The sequence below is a fragment of the Xiphophorus couchianus genome, chromosome 10 (assembly GCF_001444195.1).
Source record: "Xiphophorus couchianus chromosome 10, X_couchianus-1.0, whole genome shotgun sequence".
Taxonomy (NCBI): domain Eukaryota; kingdom Metazoa; phylum Chordata; class Actinopteri; order Cyprinodontiformes; family Poeciliidae; genus Xiphophorus; species Xiphophorus couchianus.
In genome coordinates, this window is record NC_040237.1 from 9644928 (window position 1) to 9664128 (window position 19201).

A 19201-nucleotide genomic window follows, 5' to 3' on the forward strand; every position below is an offset into this window, starting at 1 on the left:
TTGTGTTTGTCATCAGATATTAAAAACGTTTATGATTTGCCCTCGACTTCACAACTTTGCATTAATTTGTGTTGGTCTATGACATGAAAAATGTTTTTGGTGAAACATTGAAGTGGTATTAAAAACTTTAGAAGGCACTATAAAATGCTATTATTTTCAAAGCAATGCAATAGAAAATCAATCAGAGCAGAAAAAATGACTCAAACCTTTGTAAATGCCCAAAAAGCAGCTTCATAGTGTCATGGTTTACAGTCGGAAGTGATTTGACCAGTTCATAAATGTGAGAAAGTTTTGTGTTGTAATCAGAAATTCCTAGAAAGATGAAAGAAAACCAGTAAATACAGCATCAATATGGAGCAATCAATAAAAACAAAATAAGATTTAAAAAAAGACAAACAAACAAAAGTTTTACTAGTTGTTCCACGAAATTACATATCTAAGCAGTGAAAAATGTAGTTACTTATAGCTGCGATGAAGTCATTAAAGTGGCTGAATGGGAAAAGAGGTTCAGGAAGTTCTCGGAAAAATAATTTCAGTGCTCCGGTGATGACGTGAACGTCTTCCCACTGACCATCCTCCAGGTCCAGCTCCTCTGTTTTAAGACGACATGCGCACAAAGCATTAAAACCCAGCAGGGGGCGCTACTGTATAAAGTTAAAACAAACCATAAATGGACCTCACCATGATCAGCCTTGAAACGAAGCTTCTGTATGACTGCAAGGTTCCCGCTGACTCTGTATAGCCCATCAATGTCTAAACCTGGAAATTACCAGCAGTTTTTGATTAACTACTTTAATATAAAAAGAAAAAAAGGATTTAAATATTTGACTTATTTAACTCACCTCTCCTCTCTACTGCTTTGATACACTTCTCCACAAAACTTGGAACTGTGGTCCTCTCGAGGGCACACAGTGTGTGCAGATGACAACCAAACACGTTTTCTGCACAAAATAAGATCATTATTTTTTACGGCATGAAAAACAAAGATACTAACAATCTTCTTAATACAAAGATCGGGACGCAAGAAAAAGCACAAGATTGAATGAGATTTATGCAACAAGCTTTACTCTTTTTTTAAATTTTAACCAAAGTACAGCTATTTTGATCTGTCGTAGTTATATTATTACCTACAAGAAATCTAATGTCATCCATTTAAGCTCTTAATTTTACCTATTTTTTTAAAATATAAAAACCAAAAGAGTAAAATGTATCTAAAACAATAAAGGGATGAATATTTCCGTCGGCCATCCATAAAATCATTGGTTAGAAATCCTTGCCAAACTGACCTCTGATGTAGCCTTTTTCTTTGACTGACTGCAGGGTTGGGCGCTTCATGAGGAACTTCATCAGCTTGGTACGAACCTTCTTCGGGTCAGTTTCCCCTGCATTGCTGGGCGACTGAGATATGCTTGGCCTTGGGTCTAAAAAAGATACACAGAGTGTGAGTCCATATTTCGTGGTCATAGGTAAAGGCAGAGATCATGAGGCTACTCTTTTAGCTTCAGGTTTTTCATCACAAACAGGATTGAAGACATAAAGCGTCCCTGGAAGGTCCAGTATACACTGTAAACAAGCTCAACTGTGTGCTGAGAATGTGAAACCAGTTCCTGTTTTTGGATATGTAAGTATAGCAATATAGCCTTTAAAATTATTCACAGTACTACTTACTAATGTAGTACTTCAAGTCTTCTTCAGATCCACAAAACACAAATAGACCCGACAACCAAACACACATGACCCCTCAGCAACAACAGTACTGAGCCTCTTCAACAACCTAAATAAACTTTCCCAGTTAGGATAAATTATTTAGAACTTCACTGAGGTAAAAAAAAAAAAGTTCTTTTCCACATAATCTCCAAACTCCCACAGACGATTTTTAGATTCTTCAACCATACAGAACATTGTCCTTCTGGGCATCTTGTACCAAGCTGCTGTTTGTCGCCAAAGGCAACCAAGCTCAGTTTATCAAAACCATTTCACCAAAATTAAGTTAACCTACGTTTTCGCTTGTCTACAGCAGCGCCGGGTTTCTCATCTTTGTCTGTATTGCCAATTTGTTCATACAGGTCCCCGTCCTCTTCCTCAGAATGATGCTCCTGGTAGTCCTGATGAACAGAGATGAATGCGATGTTGAAACATGAACATGGATTAATTTAGTTTCAATCTGAGCACAGTATATTAAGGACTAGTTTTATTTATTTATTAGATTTTTATTGTGGCAACAATGAATATTCCAAGCAGTTGGGTAAGTACAGTTGGTGCCATTTGCATTCTAGCTACTAGATGCCCTTTTACAATCTTATGACACAAAACATTTATGACTAAGATTAATAACGTAATTCAAATATGTTATTGTTTGTAGATCCAAAGCAAATACTGAAATCAAAGAGGGCAATTTTAAAAAGAAATTTCTTTAAGTATTTACTTTCATAAAGAACCTGGAAATGACCCAGGAATGAATGGCCACGACAAGAAGGTTTTAACTTTACACAAACATAGAAATTTAAGCCAATAAGCAGTAAAGCATTTCTGCAGGTTTGCAGGGAGGGTTCAGTGTAGGAACACCTGAATTCCTCAGTCAGAGCCTCAATGGCTTAAAGTAAAGGTCTTTCAATTCAAGACTTCATTTGGCATTTTCTGACCTGACAGAAGAAATGTAAAACAGAATCTAAGGTATTCAGTGAGATTAGCTGATGACAGAATGGATCTTTTTAACCTTAAGCCAAACCCATAATATGTTGTTCCTCCCATTTCCTGGTTTTATGAAAAGTTCACCATTTTCTCCCTGTGGGCTCACGTTTAAAAATAAACCCAAACATAAAATCAGTCTTTGTGTCCTGGAAAGATCAAGCAATCCTAATTTGCAAATTCAAAACATTTGCATAAGAGATGCTTTTTTTTTTTTTTTTTGTCATTGAACTACTTCCTGTTGATGGTTCTGTTCACTGTAAGGACTTACGAGCTGTTGAATGGTGTCCTTTAAAATTTTGTGCCAGTCATAGATGATGCTTTCCGTATCGTACTGGATAAGAAACTCCACACCATTCTTCCCTTTGAGCTGGGAATAAAATACATCAATGGGATTTAATCAAAGTTTTTATTAATGATTCAAATAAATTTTTTTAATGTACATGATTATATTTTTAACTGACCATGTTCTAAAGTAAAACTCATCCACTCAGCAGAACACTTAACATTGCTTTCAGTGTCAACAAACAAACACACCTCTAAAACATTCTTTTTACTGGATTTGTCCTTTGTGGCCCAGCCAATCGTAGCGCCCTTCAGTTCCACCGTAAACTCTGGAACAATCTGATTGGTCTTGTTCTGCTTGTTGAAAAACAAAAGGGAAAAAAAAAAAATATCAGCTGATTACCAAACTGACTGCACCACATTCCAGGAGGTGAGCTGAAGTTGAACAAAAGACGCGACTGTCACTGCCAGCTCGTCTATGCCAGCGATTCTGATAGAAGTGACAGAACAGCCGAGGCAGTGCTGCGGTTTAGGGTTTTGTTTGGGCATGAAGAGGCAGCGCAGATGAATCACAAGAGTGAAGATTACTGGTGAGCGTGAATGCAAGAGAAACGGGAGGTGGACTAATAATATGAGAAGGAGATAAGAATAAATCAAGAAAGGCTAAAACTAGTTTAAGAAGCAGAATAGCAAAGAACAATATGCAAGAATAAACTAAGAAACGAAATATAAAGGAATATATTTATATGACAAGACCTTACGGGCAATAATTAATACAAGGGGTTGAATCGAACATAGCAAGTCCTGAGCTGTACTAAAAACACATTAGATAATGACAGGAAAAAAAATACATACATTTTAAGAAAGGAGAAAACAAAAATAAACTTCGAAAATAAACCTCAAGGATTGAGCTAAAATGGCAGAAACTATGACGCATAAATTACCCCCATCAAACAGTTAAACAAAAAATCCAAACAACCATGGAAGCACAAGCATCTTTGTTTTGGCAAAGTCGACTTGGGATTTTCAACAGATCAACTGATGACTGAACAACTCATCTGTGCCCCGGGTTTGTTGAGGCTAGGCCGAATACTGAGAAGAAATATATTTTTCTGGCTGTAATAGTAATAAGCTTATTGAACTCTTGAGTCTAAGGGTGACTTGTCACTTCTTTGCGCTTTTTAGGAGTTTTCCTTTATTTCTTTGTTTTTTCAGTTATTTTTCATGTCCATGCTTGAAGTTATTAAAAGTGGTTCCAAGTACAATAAAACCGCTAATGTATAGATTGATAAACAAAAGTATATAGAAATACTACACACATTCCTGGCCCATATTTGTATGACAATAACAGAAGTGCCAGAACTTATTTTTTTTCTACATAAAGCACCTATTTTAATAAAGTGAGGACCCTACCACAGCGCCTGGGGAAGGTTTGGGGTCTTTGTGGAACGTCAGGACTCCTCCATGAAGAACTGTCCATGTTGGAACCCAGTTTTTCCTGGAAAAAAAAACAAGACACATATAAATTAGGTGCATCTCAAAAACTGATAACATTACTGAAAATGATTTTAATAATTAAGTTTTTAAAAGCAAAGAGATTATACCTGATCATTTTGATCATTCTGGCTTACAACTAATGAAAACCAAAAGTGAAAAAAATATGGCTTAACTGCAGTAAAAACAGATTTCTACAGAAAGGCTGCCTCTTTGCAATCACAGAGTTGACTGCTGACTTAACAAGGAGAAAGTCAGTGACACTTTCCACAAGGAGTATAAGCCACAAAATGCCATCGGCAATGGAGCTGGAGTTTGACACAGTTCTGTATCCAAGAATGTTAATAGAAAAAATTGTGTTGGAAAATGTTTGCACAGACAACAGGAAAAACTGAAGCCTTACGAGGATTAGGAAGCAAAGCCTGTTCAAGAGTTTGGAAGAGATTCAGAAGGCATGGACTGCAGCTGGAGTGGGAGCTTCAAAAGCCACCACACATACCTATGAAGGACATGGACTGCAACTGTTGCACTTTTTATGTTAAGTCTCTCCTGAACCAGAGACAATGTCAGAATGTCTTACCCTGTGCTGAAAAGGCAAAAAAATAATAATAATTGGACTGCTGCTAAGTCTTCAACTCCTGTTTTCAGATGAAAGCAGGTTTGAATTTTATTTGGAAATCAAGGTCCCAGAATCAGTAGGAATAGTGCAGAGGTATATAATCAAGCTGTTTGAGGGATAGTATGAAGTTTTCACACTGATTTGATGACTAATCCTATCTGCTGGTACGGTCCCTTGTGTGCTTATTCAAGTCCCAAGTCAGTGCAGCTGAATTTTTAGCGCACTTAATGCTTGCCTCTGCTCGCAAACTTTCACTTCACACCTTTTTCACAAAGTACCACAGGCCCTTTAATGACCCTTGTATCACTGTGCTGGATTGGCAACAATCTGGGTCAACTCCAGACGTAACCTTTGGAATATTGGCAGGAGAAAACATGTGACACCAGAATCAACTCAGGAGATGAGCTGAAATTCTCATCAATCAACCCATATTCTCTGAAAGAATGTCTAAAACAATCAGCAAGCAATGATTTCCAGTAGGGGGAGATTGATCAACTGTGTTGAGCAATCATTGCTTGCAGTTTTTATTACCATAATGCACTTTGTGTTGACTTAGTCATGCCTCACTATCATGTCTGCAAGAAGTGAAAACGCAGCTGCCTGTCTTTTAATCTTCGTCAAGGAAATCTGATCAAATGACATCTCCTCTGTTTTTTCTTCCTTGGCTCTCTGTGTCAGAGAACAGATTTTAAAATACTTGTGGTGACTTTTAAATGTCCACATGGCTTAGCTCTCTAATTGCTGTCGAACCTGTTGAGCTTCACGTTTCCTCGCAGAGAGTTTGCTCTTGGCTGCTTAGAGGAGATAGAGAATTTAAAACAATTTGGAACATCTTGCTTTTTACCATCCTTCTAGTTTTTAAATCGCTTTTAAAACCGTTTTCACCCACCTTTAACACAGGATAAGCAGCATAGCGCCAATGCAGTAATTCACCTCAAAGGAGTCCTTGCCAAGTGTCAAATGCATATGCACTACAGTAGATAAATATACTTTTCAGGAGGGCTACAAGTCTAGGTTAAAAATCACTTTTTATTGATCTGACTTTTGGGTTTTCATGGGATGTAAGCCACAATAATTAATTTAACAGAAACACGTGCTACTTTACTTTTTGAATAATGGCTACATTTTCCAATAATGTTATAGTTTATTGAGATGAACTTGTGTAAGAATCTAAATATACATAAACTATGAAACACAAACGTCTAAAAAATTAACAATGTGGCTTACCTTACTTTCTTTCCGTTCTCACTGATTTTTGTTTTGTTGAGAATTCCAGCTTTCTCCAAATTCTGTACCTGGAATTGTATCAGAAAAGCCAGTATTTCATTGTTTTGAAGATTGGTTTGTGCAAAAATGAGATGGAGCAGGCGATGTTCTACAGGAAAATAAAACAAAAAATGAAATGTGTAAAATGATTCTGGGGTGTTCTTGCATTATTCCACAGTGCAGTGACATCTGCAAAGGACAAAAAAAACCCCTCTGCACCCTGACCACAAAAATCTGCATCTAAAGTTTGCAAATAGACACCAAGACAAGGACGAGACATTTTGTTCTGCAGACTGAGTGTATAAAGATCACCTGGCATTAGGACCTTTTTTAGTAGAAGAACACTACAATAAATGCTACATTGTGAAACAAATGTCACACAGTCAGTAGAAGCTAAAAGACTGCCTGAGATTCACTGACCAAAATTAAAGAGCACAGACTGAAAGTGAAACGTAAAGCACAGCTTTGCAGGCCGCTTAGATATCTCTCAACACTTAAGAAGAAACTTGGCTTTTCGATTAATATTCTTTCAGTCTTTTAACCGAAAAAGTCCAATACTTAGCGAATTAATAGCTAGGTCATAAGTTAGGTTGTTGCCGTGGAAGCTCGAAGCAGAACAGCAGGAAGTAAAAGTCAGGCAGTGGGGTGGGAAGCTGTGCAAGACTATTAATCCACAGTTATTATAAGACTTGGCTTAGGGAAGCTTTTAAGAGTTTGATGCTTTGAGGGCATAAACAAGGCCATATTCTGTCAACCATGCAGGATGAAGAAACATCTGCTTAGGATTACTTACAAAGTACGTTGAAATAATTGGATTCGTTCTGGAAATCACAATGATGTGAAAGATCTGAAACTCCAACAGATAATCAACTAATCTTTAGTTATTTTGTTCATATATTTTGTTCAGCTAAACTCATATCAGCGTCTAGATGCAAGCATATTGAAATTTTGCTTTTCTTTCAGTAAACACAACATACTGTATTCCTGGATTGGTACTAAGGCAAGACCTTTTACTTTATTAATATATTTATCTGCAATGGTGATGATGCACATGGGAGATGCTTTTTATATGGCTGCAGGGAAAAGATGGTTTGCTAATGAGAGGCAGGGTGATTGGAATGGCTAAAGTTTTTTATGGAAATTATAAAAAAAACAAATGCTTATCAAGTTATTAATATCACACCTTCTGCCCATCATAGATAGACCCTGCTATCTATGGCTAAAGCTCAGGTGAGTGCTTAAACTAATAACCCACATTATAGCGCAGCCACTTTGAGGTCAAATAATAAGGATTTCTCCAGGGCCTAAACCCAACAGCCTTAAAGGAGAGGAACAAAACACCATTCAGATGTAGGGATAGATCGGAGGGCTTAATGGTTCAACATTATTGATGTCACAAAACTCAAATGGAAGAGCAAAAAGTCCACTTACATTATGCTCTGGAGAGTTTCCCGTACTGGAGCTGTCGCTGCTGTGGTCTGATGTGTTCCTCAGATGACTCTGGGTGAATCTCTAAAATCAGAGCACAAATGAAAATCTTAGTGTTGATTATGCTACTGTAAGACAAAACGGGACAGAAGAATAAGCAGGAAAAAACTGAAGTGTGTCGTAGATTTCAGTGGGTGCAACTTCCTCCTACAAGTCAGTAATTTTACCAGAATTAGTCAAACTGAACTTGGTAGATTGATTATTTTTAACTCAAGGAGTTAGAGTAATGACTCAAGTGATTAAAACTCATTTTCAATGTGCTGTAATACTTTTTTCAATTGTTTCAGAGTGAGACATTGCGAGTTTCACACAAATGCAGATTTGGGAACACTCATGTATTGAACTTGGCTGAATACAGGAAGTGTTCACATAGAAAGAGTTTCTCATCTCCAGTTCTTATGTTACAAGAACTGGACCACAATGTTTTCTTTCAAGACCACAACAGAAACCTTCTTTCTTTTAAGGCAAACCTGCAAAATCTGTTTTATCTTTCTGATCTTAAGTGATTGATTTTCTACAATTAGACTACTTTTAATGTCGAAAAGTAGCCCGTGAGTACCTTGCCTATGTCATCCCACATGACAAGAATTTATTAATTCAATATTTTCTGTTTAAGTGATCTCCACTGCACCCATTGGGAAAATGTTCAACCTTTGGATCCCGAGGTTTGTAGTAAGGAAAAGCAAAAGCCCGTATTTGTACGCAGGCGTCTCACTGGCGTTTGTGCAAATGTTGCCTCTCCCTCAATCAGAGAGCAATGCAGTTGATTTGCCTTGCTAAATAAGGGTTAAACCTTTTCAGTGTTGGCGGATAAACACAGACTTACTCACACTACTTGCCAACTGCATAACTTTATATTTAGCTGTTGGACACACCCTGGATGTGTCACACAACCTGTGTGTACAAGCACATGTCTGTGATGGTGTTAGTGTGTACATACATGTACCCCATCTTCCTGGCCAGTGGAGAATTGAGCAGGTACCCTCGAATCTCTCCAGTTTTTGATGACATGCACATTTTCATTTTCGAAGCCGTTCGGGACATTGGGGTGGGAAGGAGCTGCAGGGGCCTTCAAGGACAAAAAAAACAAAACAAAAGTAAGAAAGAAATTTCACACCACAAAAATGACTGAGATTCCACATTCTTAACTTAATTTGCCAGAAAAATCTGCAAAGTAGAGAAGGGTCTTTACCTCAGGTAGATTCCACTCGGACTTGGTGCCATCTCTTAGGTAGTAATAGGTTTGCCCCTGATCATCCACAGACTTGATCCACTGTTAGACAACAGAAACATTTTTATTTGGCATATTTTTCTGTAACTTATTAAGCCACAAAGCAAAATAAAAAAATCTAAAAAGTTACAGAATAACATATTTTCTATAAAAAAAGAAAAAGAAAGACATGTTCTCATTTGAATCATATGTTTAGTAACGTGGTGACAAAACAATGTCAGTTCTTGTAACTCAAAAACTTCATGTGCTCATCAACATAAACTGTTTTCACACATTTCCACTGATCGCCTCTTTTTAATTCAGAGTAATAACTGAACTTCTTTTTCTAATGCAGTTTTTCAACCAGAGCTGCCTGACGACTTAAATCTCACAACAAATTATATTTAGGGCTTTAAAAAACAGATCAACAATATAATGAAAAACAGGCGCCATTTAATAAACCAGGATGTGATTTTAAAGGGCATATATCACATTTTAGATGTCATAACTGATTCTTAAAGGACGAAACATGAACAAATGATATTTCTCAAAGCTGACGTGATTTTCAAAACATACTTTTCTGAAAGAATGAACTTTTTTTAGGTCACAGCCACTAAACAGGAAGGCCCTCTCATGCATGTATGACAATGTTGAGTCTATAAATTTATCATTTATCATCACAGCATGGATTGTTATGAAGATATGAAGAAAATGAATTTCTCCTCATCCATCAAAAATAGTCTCTTTTTCTCTCAGGAGTATCCAACAAATTGGGTCTTGAATTTAGGTGAGAGTGCAAGCCAAGGTTGGGGGAGGGGGCTGGACACAGGAGAGAACACAGTTTGTGTCAGAGTTACCAGTCATAGCTCAAGCAGAGTCAGCAGGCAGACTGTTATTTATGGTGAGAATAAAGTGTGCCAGGTAAGAAATGTCTTTCATTGCATGATAATTATCCGTCACGTTGCTTGTTCCTCAGTGTCTGAGCCAATTAGCAGAGAAAACTTTTGGCTGTAGTGCCCGTCTGAGTATTCTAACTGGTGTAGTATTGGCTTAAACTTTAAGGCAAAAATTATGAGTTTTTCTGAGAAATCAGACACTTTTACCTTTTTAGTGGCATAACAGAATGTTTCCTCAGAATAAAATAGAGAAAACGATGTAGGTATGTAATGCAGAAAATGTGAGACTTCCACGTTTGTTGTCATTATCCACCCCTTCAGAAGATGTGCTTAGATGTGAAGGAAAGCATCACTTAACATTTTCTCTCCAGCTCTATTCTTTGTTATGCTACTGGCAGAACTACTGAAATCGGAGGAGGAACAGCCAGGGCTGAAAATAAGTCCTGCAATGCTGGCACATTTAATGTTAAAATCCACCAAACGCCAACTGACACATCGACCTTTCTTGTATTCAAACACATAATTCAAATGTTCTTTGGTTATATTGAGGTTCTGTCCATACCTGATCTGGAGAGTTTTCACTGGTGAAAACCCATGTCCCATTGGGTTCCACAGTGAGGTTCCAGCCAGGCGGGGTACTGCGGTCCAGGTTGGCCCGGGGGATGGTGGTCCGACTCACGTGGCCAAGAGCGTACTCCTTTGGAAGAGTGGGGGGTCCCGTGTTCTGGATATCCTCATAAAATTCTGCTTGGTCTGCACCGGGGTAATCCTCTGATGGGTAGTCCTCCACAGGCAAGGGAGGCTAACAAAAACAGTGTAAACAATTAAAACAATTTATTGCTTATTTTGAAGTTGTTTGTCTTTTTAGTGAAAATTACACTGCAGGGTAAATTTTAACAAACTGTTGAAGAAAGGTTGGACATCATCAGAGATGGGATTAATCTGGAGTAAATCTAGTCGAAAAAACACACTTGTCAGATGCTTTTAAAAATGTTCATACCCGCAATCATAAACCTGCCTGTATTACATTTAGATTGATCAACATAACGTAGTATAGTATGAAGAGAAAGGAGAAGAATAAGGGTAATTTTTAATCCAATAATCTTTGATCCATAAACCATTGATCTTTGCGACATAGTAGAAGCTCAGCCATTTTTAGCCTCAGTAATGGTCAGTTTCCAAATCTCGCCACAGATTCTCAGATTTATGTCAAGACTTGACCGGACAATAGACACAGAATGTGCTTTGATGTAAAACATTTCAATGCAGCTCTGACTGTGTGTTTAAGGTTGTTGTTCTACCTACACCACAGTCTCAAGTCTTTTCTCAGCTTCAAACAGGAATGTTCACACAGGAATGCTTTGTACTTTTCTTTATTCATCCTCCCATTATCTCTGACGAGCTTTCTTGTCAGTGGTGATGCTGCCAACACCACGTTTTACTGGAGGAATGGTGTGTAATGGCCACACCCATGCCTGTACTACAGGTGAGTCAGTAACCCTCATGGTCTTTCTACTACATGTTTTGTACATTTTTAGTTTTCATTAATCCAAACAAAATGAGAGTTTGTCATAAATGATTACTGAGCAGTTTAAACAGATTTGTTCTTTTTTAGGTATATCTAGGAATTTCTGATTAAAAATGGAAACTTTTGACCTCTAAACAGGAATTTCAACAGACACGTAAGTTTTCCGATTTATCGCTCCTCAATTGCAGCAAGTGACACAAACTGTTTGTTCATACTTCATGTTGAAATGTTCCAGCTTAATTCAGAGTCACTGAATAATGTCAGTTTCCTCAGTTACTACTACGATCTTCATGTCAAGTCTTTGACTTCCAGAGAAGCAAGCTACACTGACTTTCATGTTCTCTTCCTCTTTTTGCAAGTCATATGAAGTCACTGAAAGGCAAAAATTGAGTCACTTGCTTCTTGGAATGTAAAAGAAAAACAAACCCCAAAACAAGTGAATTTATATGTTTATTGATAGGGTAAAACTTTTCCCTGTGATGACAAAATTCCTGCGAAATCTCATGCTATTTAAAAAATTAATACTCACTGTCCCTTTTTGAAATCCAAATGAGGGCAAATGTTCTTTCAGGAGAACTATTTGGGACTACCTCTGAGCCTATTCTGTTCGGAGATAATGAATTAAGTCATGTCTGTTATGTAGGTGCAGGACATTTCATTCCATTAAGAGCAGACTAAATTTAGGTTCCCCCTGGGTGAAGCTAAAACAGGAGACAGAGGAAGCCTAAGTAGAGCAGCCAGGCTGTCTGTCCTTACCGGTTCATCATCGCGAAACCTGTGCACGCTCATAGGCTCCATCGGAGAGGGGTAAGGGCTCTGCTGCTCAGGAGGGTCCCAGGACGTCTCCCCGGACATGTGGTTATAGAAGTAAGGCTGACCAGTGGTCTCATCCACCAACTGCTCCCACTCTGAGGCCCAATCGGATTGAGGGGATGGTGGAGGGAAAGGTACCTCCGGAGGGAATTGCTCAGGGTCTGTGGGGGAGTCTAGGAAGGGGTTGTCCCAGGTGGTGCGCCCCGTGTCAGAGTGGTAGTAGTATTCCTGTCCACTGTCTTCGTCAACATGAACCTCCCATCCCTCCTGTTTTAGGTAGGAAAGAGAGCAGGGTGAAGGGTCCGACGGGGGAGATTCTGAGATGCTTTTGCGAAGCTCTGCTACGTTGACGTACACTCCTGACCGGAGATTTTCATTCTGCACCTGAAGATAAGAAAGAACAATACAATAAGAATAGAGAATTGCTGACATCTGAACACATCTATTAGTGTTTCTATTGTAGAATAAGGAAACCCTGGCCTGTATCCACCTCTACCTGTTGAGACAAGGTACTTTTCTAAGGGAAAGATATGAGACTTACTGCATGGTGGCAAGGGGTCACTTACAGGATACCTACAGAGAGTTTAACATTTTAATGAGTAGTATAAGTTAGAGTAGTTAACAAAAGGTAAAAGTAAATTGTAGTACTTAGTATGTTTTGCTGTAGTTTTTACATAAAGCCGTAAATAAAAACCAACGCAGGTAACCTATAAATACCTTGTAGGTATCCTGTCATACCAAGTGGGCATCTGAATAAGATTCTGTACTCATGATTTCCTCTTAAATATTCTTTAGATATCCTGCAGGCACAGTTTTAGAATCATTTACATAACAGGCTAGCTTAAACTCCCATTACCTGCATGTACCCTATAGGTTTACTGTAATTACCCAGTAGATATCCCTGTGGGTATCTTGTATGTACTCTTCTGAAAACACACAAGTTATACCAGGTAAATTAAAATAAAGTTTAAACAGGAAAAACTATTGTAGGAAGTACCACACCCACGCTTAAAGCTAAGCTGTTGTTCACCCTAAATCTATGTTCTGCAACTAACTGAAACACAGGAAGTCTAACACTGAAAAAAACCCACAAACCTCTGGGGCGTTCCTGCGTACCAATAATCAATAATAGAGCCTCGTTGCATTTATTTTGCAATGTTGCACCCAAACTTCATTTCTGATGGGAACCACTGTAAGCTATTAAGCTCAAATTAAAACGTCAACTGTGTAATCTGGGTTGTGTTTAATTACGTACTGGATTGAGAATAAAAGTTTAACAGCCACACAAAAACCAACATGTGAACACAGGGCATTTTCAGTGGACTCTAACTGGGTTAAGCTCCACTGTAACAGTCACGCATTAACTTCTGTTTTTCATCCGGCTACCTTTCACGTACAAAAGCTCATCAGTGTTTTTCTTGCGTACAAACTAGGCGTTCAGTTTCCAGATGAGAAAGGGAAGCTGTATGTAAACAGAGCTCCACATGGCAGGAACACGGCATGTAAAGTAGACTCGGCCTTCACAACGAATTTGCTTAAAGAATACCAATGAGAGTGACAGAGAGCGATGAAAGGCTGTCTCTGTGCTCCTGAAACTGATCATCCTGATGCATATGTGTCGTAGCTTCCATCAAAATACCATCTTGGCAACATCAAAAGCAATGACTTTTCTCTGTAAGCTGATTTTTTTTTTCTCACCTTTGCTCCAGTGAGGCGCTTAATTCTCTGAGTAAAACTCCTGGGAATTATGGTCCTGCGCACCCTTTCGTTCGCCATCATGAAGACAGCGCAAACAAAAGCAGTGACATGTCTATTCTAGACTAAACTTTATCTAGATCTTGTGTCACAGCTACTGTAGACTCTTGGGCTATATTTACCAAAACCTGCGTGTGTGTTTCTGCGCAGTATATGCTGACCACTAGAATAAACACGGCATGCTAAAAAGAGAGAAGCGTAGCAAAAGTTAGTACAGAGAAAAATAACTTGTTGTAGAGTATCAGAACTCAAAAAAGAGAAAGGATGCCTAAGAATCTGAAACATCTGCCACCTTCTATATTTATTTACTGTTTTTAGGTCCGCTTTAGTTTTCATTTTATTTTTGAAAGAAAGATTGATCAAAGGGCATGCAAAGTCCACACGAAATACAGGCCTTGGGATTGTGCTCTCTTCCAAAAATGGGACTCGATAGTCAACAAAATAATGTTACAGGCTCTTCAAGTTTTTTGCATGTTTCCAACATTTGCATTCTCTTCTAGTTTGAATGAGCATTGATATATTGCTTTTCTGTAAGGAAATTTAAACATTTGTAGAGCACACAGTTACAAATTTACAGGAAGGTCTGGACTAAAGGTTGTGTTAAGATATTTTGGGATTGTTCAAGAATGGCTGCATGCATCTCTTGCTCTAGAAACCTAATACTGGCCAACATTTAGGGGCATTGAAGAGACAAGCACAAGAATGTTAAATTCTTATTTTTTCTTAAAGGTGACACTTTATTAACTTCTGCTACTTGTCTCTGTGCTGATATCAAACACATTTCATTTAGCTGCAAACTTATCAATAAATAGATTACAATTGGCAGCCACCCTCATTCCAACTCTGATGAGTCGCCATAAAATCTTTGTACTATCTCAAACAGAGCAAGTCAGAGAAACAAGGTCATCTCCATAGTTTATTTGCTGCTCTTTATTTAATAAAACAAATAAAATTATGTGTAGGACACCAACGATAACAACCATCTGTTACAAACCGGTTCTGGATTATAACAGATGGCTTGTTGTGGAGGAAAAGCTGCATACCCAATGATTAGGGAAGCAGGCAGCTGATGGAGCCGACTGAGTGAGGATGCATGGAATGTTGTGTGCTTTAGCGTAGCATAGCATAACAGATCACAGTTTCAAGCTAACCTGTGGGAAACAACTGCACATCAGCTTTGTTCTGCTAGTTTTTGTCCCTCAAATAACAGGATGGATTATTTACAGTGGGAAAAACACCTACAGCATATAAAATACTGAGAGTTTGTTATCCAGCTAACTGTGTGTTTCTGCTTGGAGCTTTCTGCACAGCTGACAAAGAGATGGTTCTTCAGGGGATACATTATCTTAATGTTGTGGTTTGATCCATCTGTTTTGGTCCTATCACATTACAGACTTTGCCTCAGTCACTGATCAAAATGTAATCTCAAACCAATCGATGTGGATACCCGGACAACTGACCTCAAAACGGATTGATTTCAAACAATGCGAAGCGGAAATGAAAGGATTGTCTCATTGATCCATAAAAAAATTACGCTTGAAGTCTTTCAAAACACACCATGGAAATGTAAGAGTTGATCCCAAAGAACAATAATTTCCAAATAATATATTTGGTTACTATTTTTGCATTATGTCAGCTTTAGACCAACACAAAGTAGTGCATAACTGTGAAATGCAAAGAAATGGATACATGGTTTTCTTTTTGAAATATTCTACAAACATTCGCAGCCACAAAAGTTTAGTTTTCTTCCAGTATTGCCCTGTATTTAACTCCAGCCTACATTCTACATGTAGGTCAGAAAGTTCAGTTTTGATTTCCTCTAACTAGAGCACATTCTTCACATATCAGCTTTATTCTCATGTGACAAACTGTAAGTTGGACTTATGTAGTTCCATTTTACACAGGTGGACTCCTTTTGCTAGTTATCTTACTTCTAGGGACAATTGTTTGCACTGGATTTTAATTAGGCGTGAATAAGAAAAGAGGGCTGAATAGAAACCTATGCCGTACTTTTCAGATTTTTATTTAAAAAACATGTCATATTGCTCATCTTTGAATGTCTTTGTGTTTATTAACCACATGAAATCCCAATAAAATACAATCATCTTAGTGGTTGTAATGTGACACAAACAGGAGAAGCTTTGAGATTAATTAATACTTGGAAAATCCGCTGTATCCACCTGATATAGAAGTGAGTCCTTCATCAGATTTCATGCCAGACAATGATGTAATCTGTCATTTAAAATGGTTCAAGTCCCATCTATCTGATGGGACAACATCAGATAAATGTGACTCTTTGATGTTGTCTCTCGTTGTTTAAGTACTTCTGCAAAGGCTTTGGTTATTGTACATGACGGCAGTTATTGTGTGAGCTGATAATATCAAAATTTATTGCACCAGGGTTCTAATGACCCCATTTTTGCAGCATGCCTGAAGAAAATCTGTCCTCTAACTACCTTTCTGTGTTTTGCTAAAGATCCAGCAAGCGCTGCCTGCAAGATCCACTGTAACGTTTTGAGCTGACGCTTGTCTTTTTTTCCCCTCAAGAACAGTCCGAAATTATAACCCACATGAAGTGTACTCTGACACAAACAAACGTCTTCGCCTTCAGATCTCACCCAAAGCTGTGCGCTGCAAACTGTTGCAATGACATTTGAGCACACTTACAAAGTGTCTCTCACATCCAGAGGAGCAAAAGAGCTACAGATTAAAGACAACAGCTGAAAAGATAAGAGTGTTGTGAGTTTATATTTACACCACTTCAACATGTACAGGAAAAGACAAGTGCAGAGGAGGCACGGTTCATTGAAACAGGAAGTAGCGCACTTGTCGAAGTGTTCGAACAAAGTAACCAGTAGTAAAATTAGAAATTTAAATTTTACAATGTGGTGGATGTAATCTCTTACCTGGGCAGCCACCGGCAGAGTCAAGCCCTGTTGGGCTTGATGACCTGTCCAAACCCTGGAGTACATCTCCACCATGTTTATCCGTTTCTAGCAACACGATCCATAGAGCCAAACATGGATAGACTCAAAACCAACGAGCTAACTATTCAACAACCTTCAGTCGACATGCGCTATGCTAGACTCCTAAATACCCTCCTCATGCATGCAGCCTTCTCTCGCAGCAGCTGTGATAGTTGCAGCCCAGATAGAAAAGAGAACTGAGGTCTGTTACAATAAGCAGTAGGAAGGGACTGTGTGAGGGCTCGCTGGGGTGTGTGTGTGTGTCACTGTTTGTGTGTGCTTAAATTCCTGTGCACAGGGTAGGAGGGTAGAGGGTAACTGTCTGACAGAGCTAAAAAAAAAAAAAAAAAAAAAAAAAAAACAGAGTCGGTAAAAAGTAGACAGGAAGGAAAAAAAAGGTTTTAGTAGGCAGAACAACATGAGCTCTGCGGGTCACTTCAACTTACTTCCTGTCTGTGTATACACATGACAAGTAAAACAGAAACGACACTAATGGAAATAAAGATTTTGAAGAAGGACACCAAACACTTGGGAGAAAAAAGGGCAGCTTTTGGTGAGCCTTTAACCTTCCTTGGGTGGGTGACTCAGACAATAATGGAGAGAAAGGGGAAGCAATAATTTCTTACAATAACGAGGGGAGCTGCCATGGCCGGGCCAATCTGAAAGTACTACATAATTCAAACTTCAAACAGGAAGCTGAGTTTTGGTTAGATTGCAAAATACCCAGCATGAAGCTTGCGGCCAATGTTTTAGAGGTTTCTGGGTTAGAGTTGGTTTCAAATGAGGTTTGAGGAGACATGGAGAAGTATGACTTTTTTTTTTTGACAATTCCAGATAATGAACGAGTGAAAATATGTAAAATTCAAGAAAAAAAACATAACACAACATATGTACATATGTAGCCTTCCTTTTGGGATTTGTTTTTTAAATTCAGGGCTGTCCCATTAACTAACTTATAAAACAGTTACAGTTAACCTGAATTCAACACGACATAGTATGCAACATAATGCAACAAAACCCAACACAACACAATTTTACATGACACAGTACGACACTTCACTATGCAGCAGGGCACATTAAGACTTGATATGTGTATTTCACTTGGGATTTGTTTTTTAGTCTGGTCTGTCCCAATAAAGGCCATAGTTAAATAGATACATACAACAAGCAATAGCAGTCTAGATTTGTATTTCATATTTGATCTAAATGCAATTTAGCTGAAATTGCATTTAGTAATTAGACTAAATGCTTCTTAAACTCTTCTGTCTTTGTTATCTTCTATACCTTCCTCAAAAGAATTAGGGAACAAAATGTGTTTTTAAGATCAAATTAGATACAAGAGTCTTTATATGGCTAAATAATTGAAGGTAAGGTCTAAGTGCCTTAACAATTATGAAAAACATGTCCTCTGAACATGAGTGATTACTGGAGCAAAAATTTGTTAAAAAAGGAGCCAAAGACAGCACAACCTTCAAACCCCAACCCCATATTTTTTTAAATTGATTGAAGAATTTAAAAAAATATCATTTTCCTGGAGAGAAAATGTTAAGAAAAGAGAGATGGCTCAAGCTTCTTCCACAGTACTGCATAAAAAAGGGGAAAAGAACACTTTCTGTACTACAAAGCTAAAGAATTTGCAGGAAAGCTTTGCAAAGTACTTGTAATTTTTCAAGGCATGTTTTGAGGCGAAATTCCTTCAGTCCAGAACCTTAAACTCTGTGCCCTGAGCAAAGCATGAAGCAGCAATCTGCCTGATTACTTAACCACATTAGAACCCATCCAGTCTAACAATGGGGTCCCAAATTGGGGCCCAAATCACGCCACAGCACACAGTTGGGCTATTGAATCAAACTGGCTCCTTTCCTTCTTACATCACACTCATCCCTGTGTGGAATCCAGGATCCTGAAAAGGCTCAGCCGCTTATCATCATCTTATCTTTGCTTTCCAGGTCAGGCCTGTATCCTGATGTGCAAAACTCACTAATGACAGATTTCACCTTCTCCCACAGTTGTAGATGGAATGTATTTGTGTAGGAGGGGAAACATTTCCGTACCTGGTGCTGCACAGCTCTCTGCTAAGAGGAAAACATGACTCCTTTTGGAGTATGTAGATTGGGTTGCTAGTAAAAGATCAGGCAGTATGCAAACGGACAGGAAACAGTTTGTCCACAGATTCTGGTTTCTGCTTCCTGG

The 19201-nt window shown here is 38.4% G+C and overlaps 1 protein-coding gene across 2 annotated transcripts in view; it reads right to left on the reverse strand.

Annotated features, from left to right (window-relative positions):
• Window positions 1-19201, reverse strand: part of arhgap27 (Rho GTPase activating protein 27) — a 30863-nt gene that overhangs the window by 1484 nt on the left and 10178 nt on the right. The window contains exons 3-18 of one of the 2 annotated variants that reach the window (XM_028029741.1): window positions 12231-12671; window positions 10509-10748; window positions 9033-9113; window positions 8781-8909; window positions 7784-7864; window positions 7608-7670; window positions 6314-6381; window positions 4387-4471; window positions 3226-3327; window positions 2960-3058; window positions 2000-2105; window positions 1287-1421; window positions 843-941; window positions 682-759; window positions 461-592; window positions 207-312 (exon numbers count right to left, since the gene is read on the reverse strand). In XM_028029741.1, the coding sequence (XP_027885542.1) occupies window positions 207-312; window positions 461-592; window positions 682-759; window positions 843-941; window positions 1287-1421; window positions 2000-2105; window positions 2960-3058; window positions 3226-3327; window positions 4387-4471; window positions 6314-6381; window positions 7608-7670; window positions 7784-7864; window positions 8781-8909; window positions 9033-9113; window positions 10509-10748; window positions 12231-12671 (2045 nt within the window). The remainder of the gene's footprint in view (window positions 1-206; window positions 313-460; window positions 593-681; window positions 760-842; window positions 942-1286; window positions 1422-1999; window positions 2106-2959; window positions 3059-3225; window positions 3328-4386; window positions 4472-6313; window positions 6382-7607; window positions 7671-7783; window positions 7865-8780; window positions 8910-9032; window positions 9114-10508; window positions 10749-12230; window positions 12672-19201) is intronic. The other variant, XM_028029742.1, reaches the window with a different exon arrangement.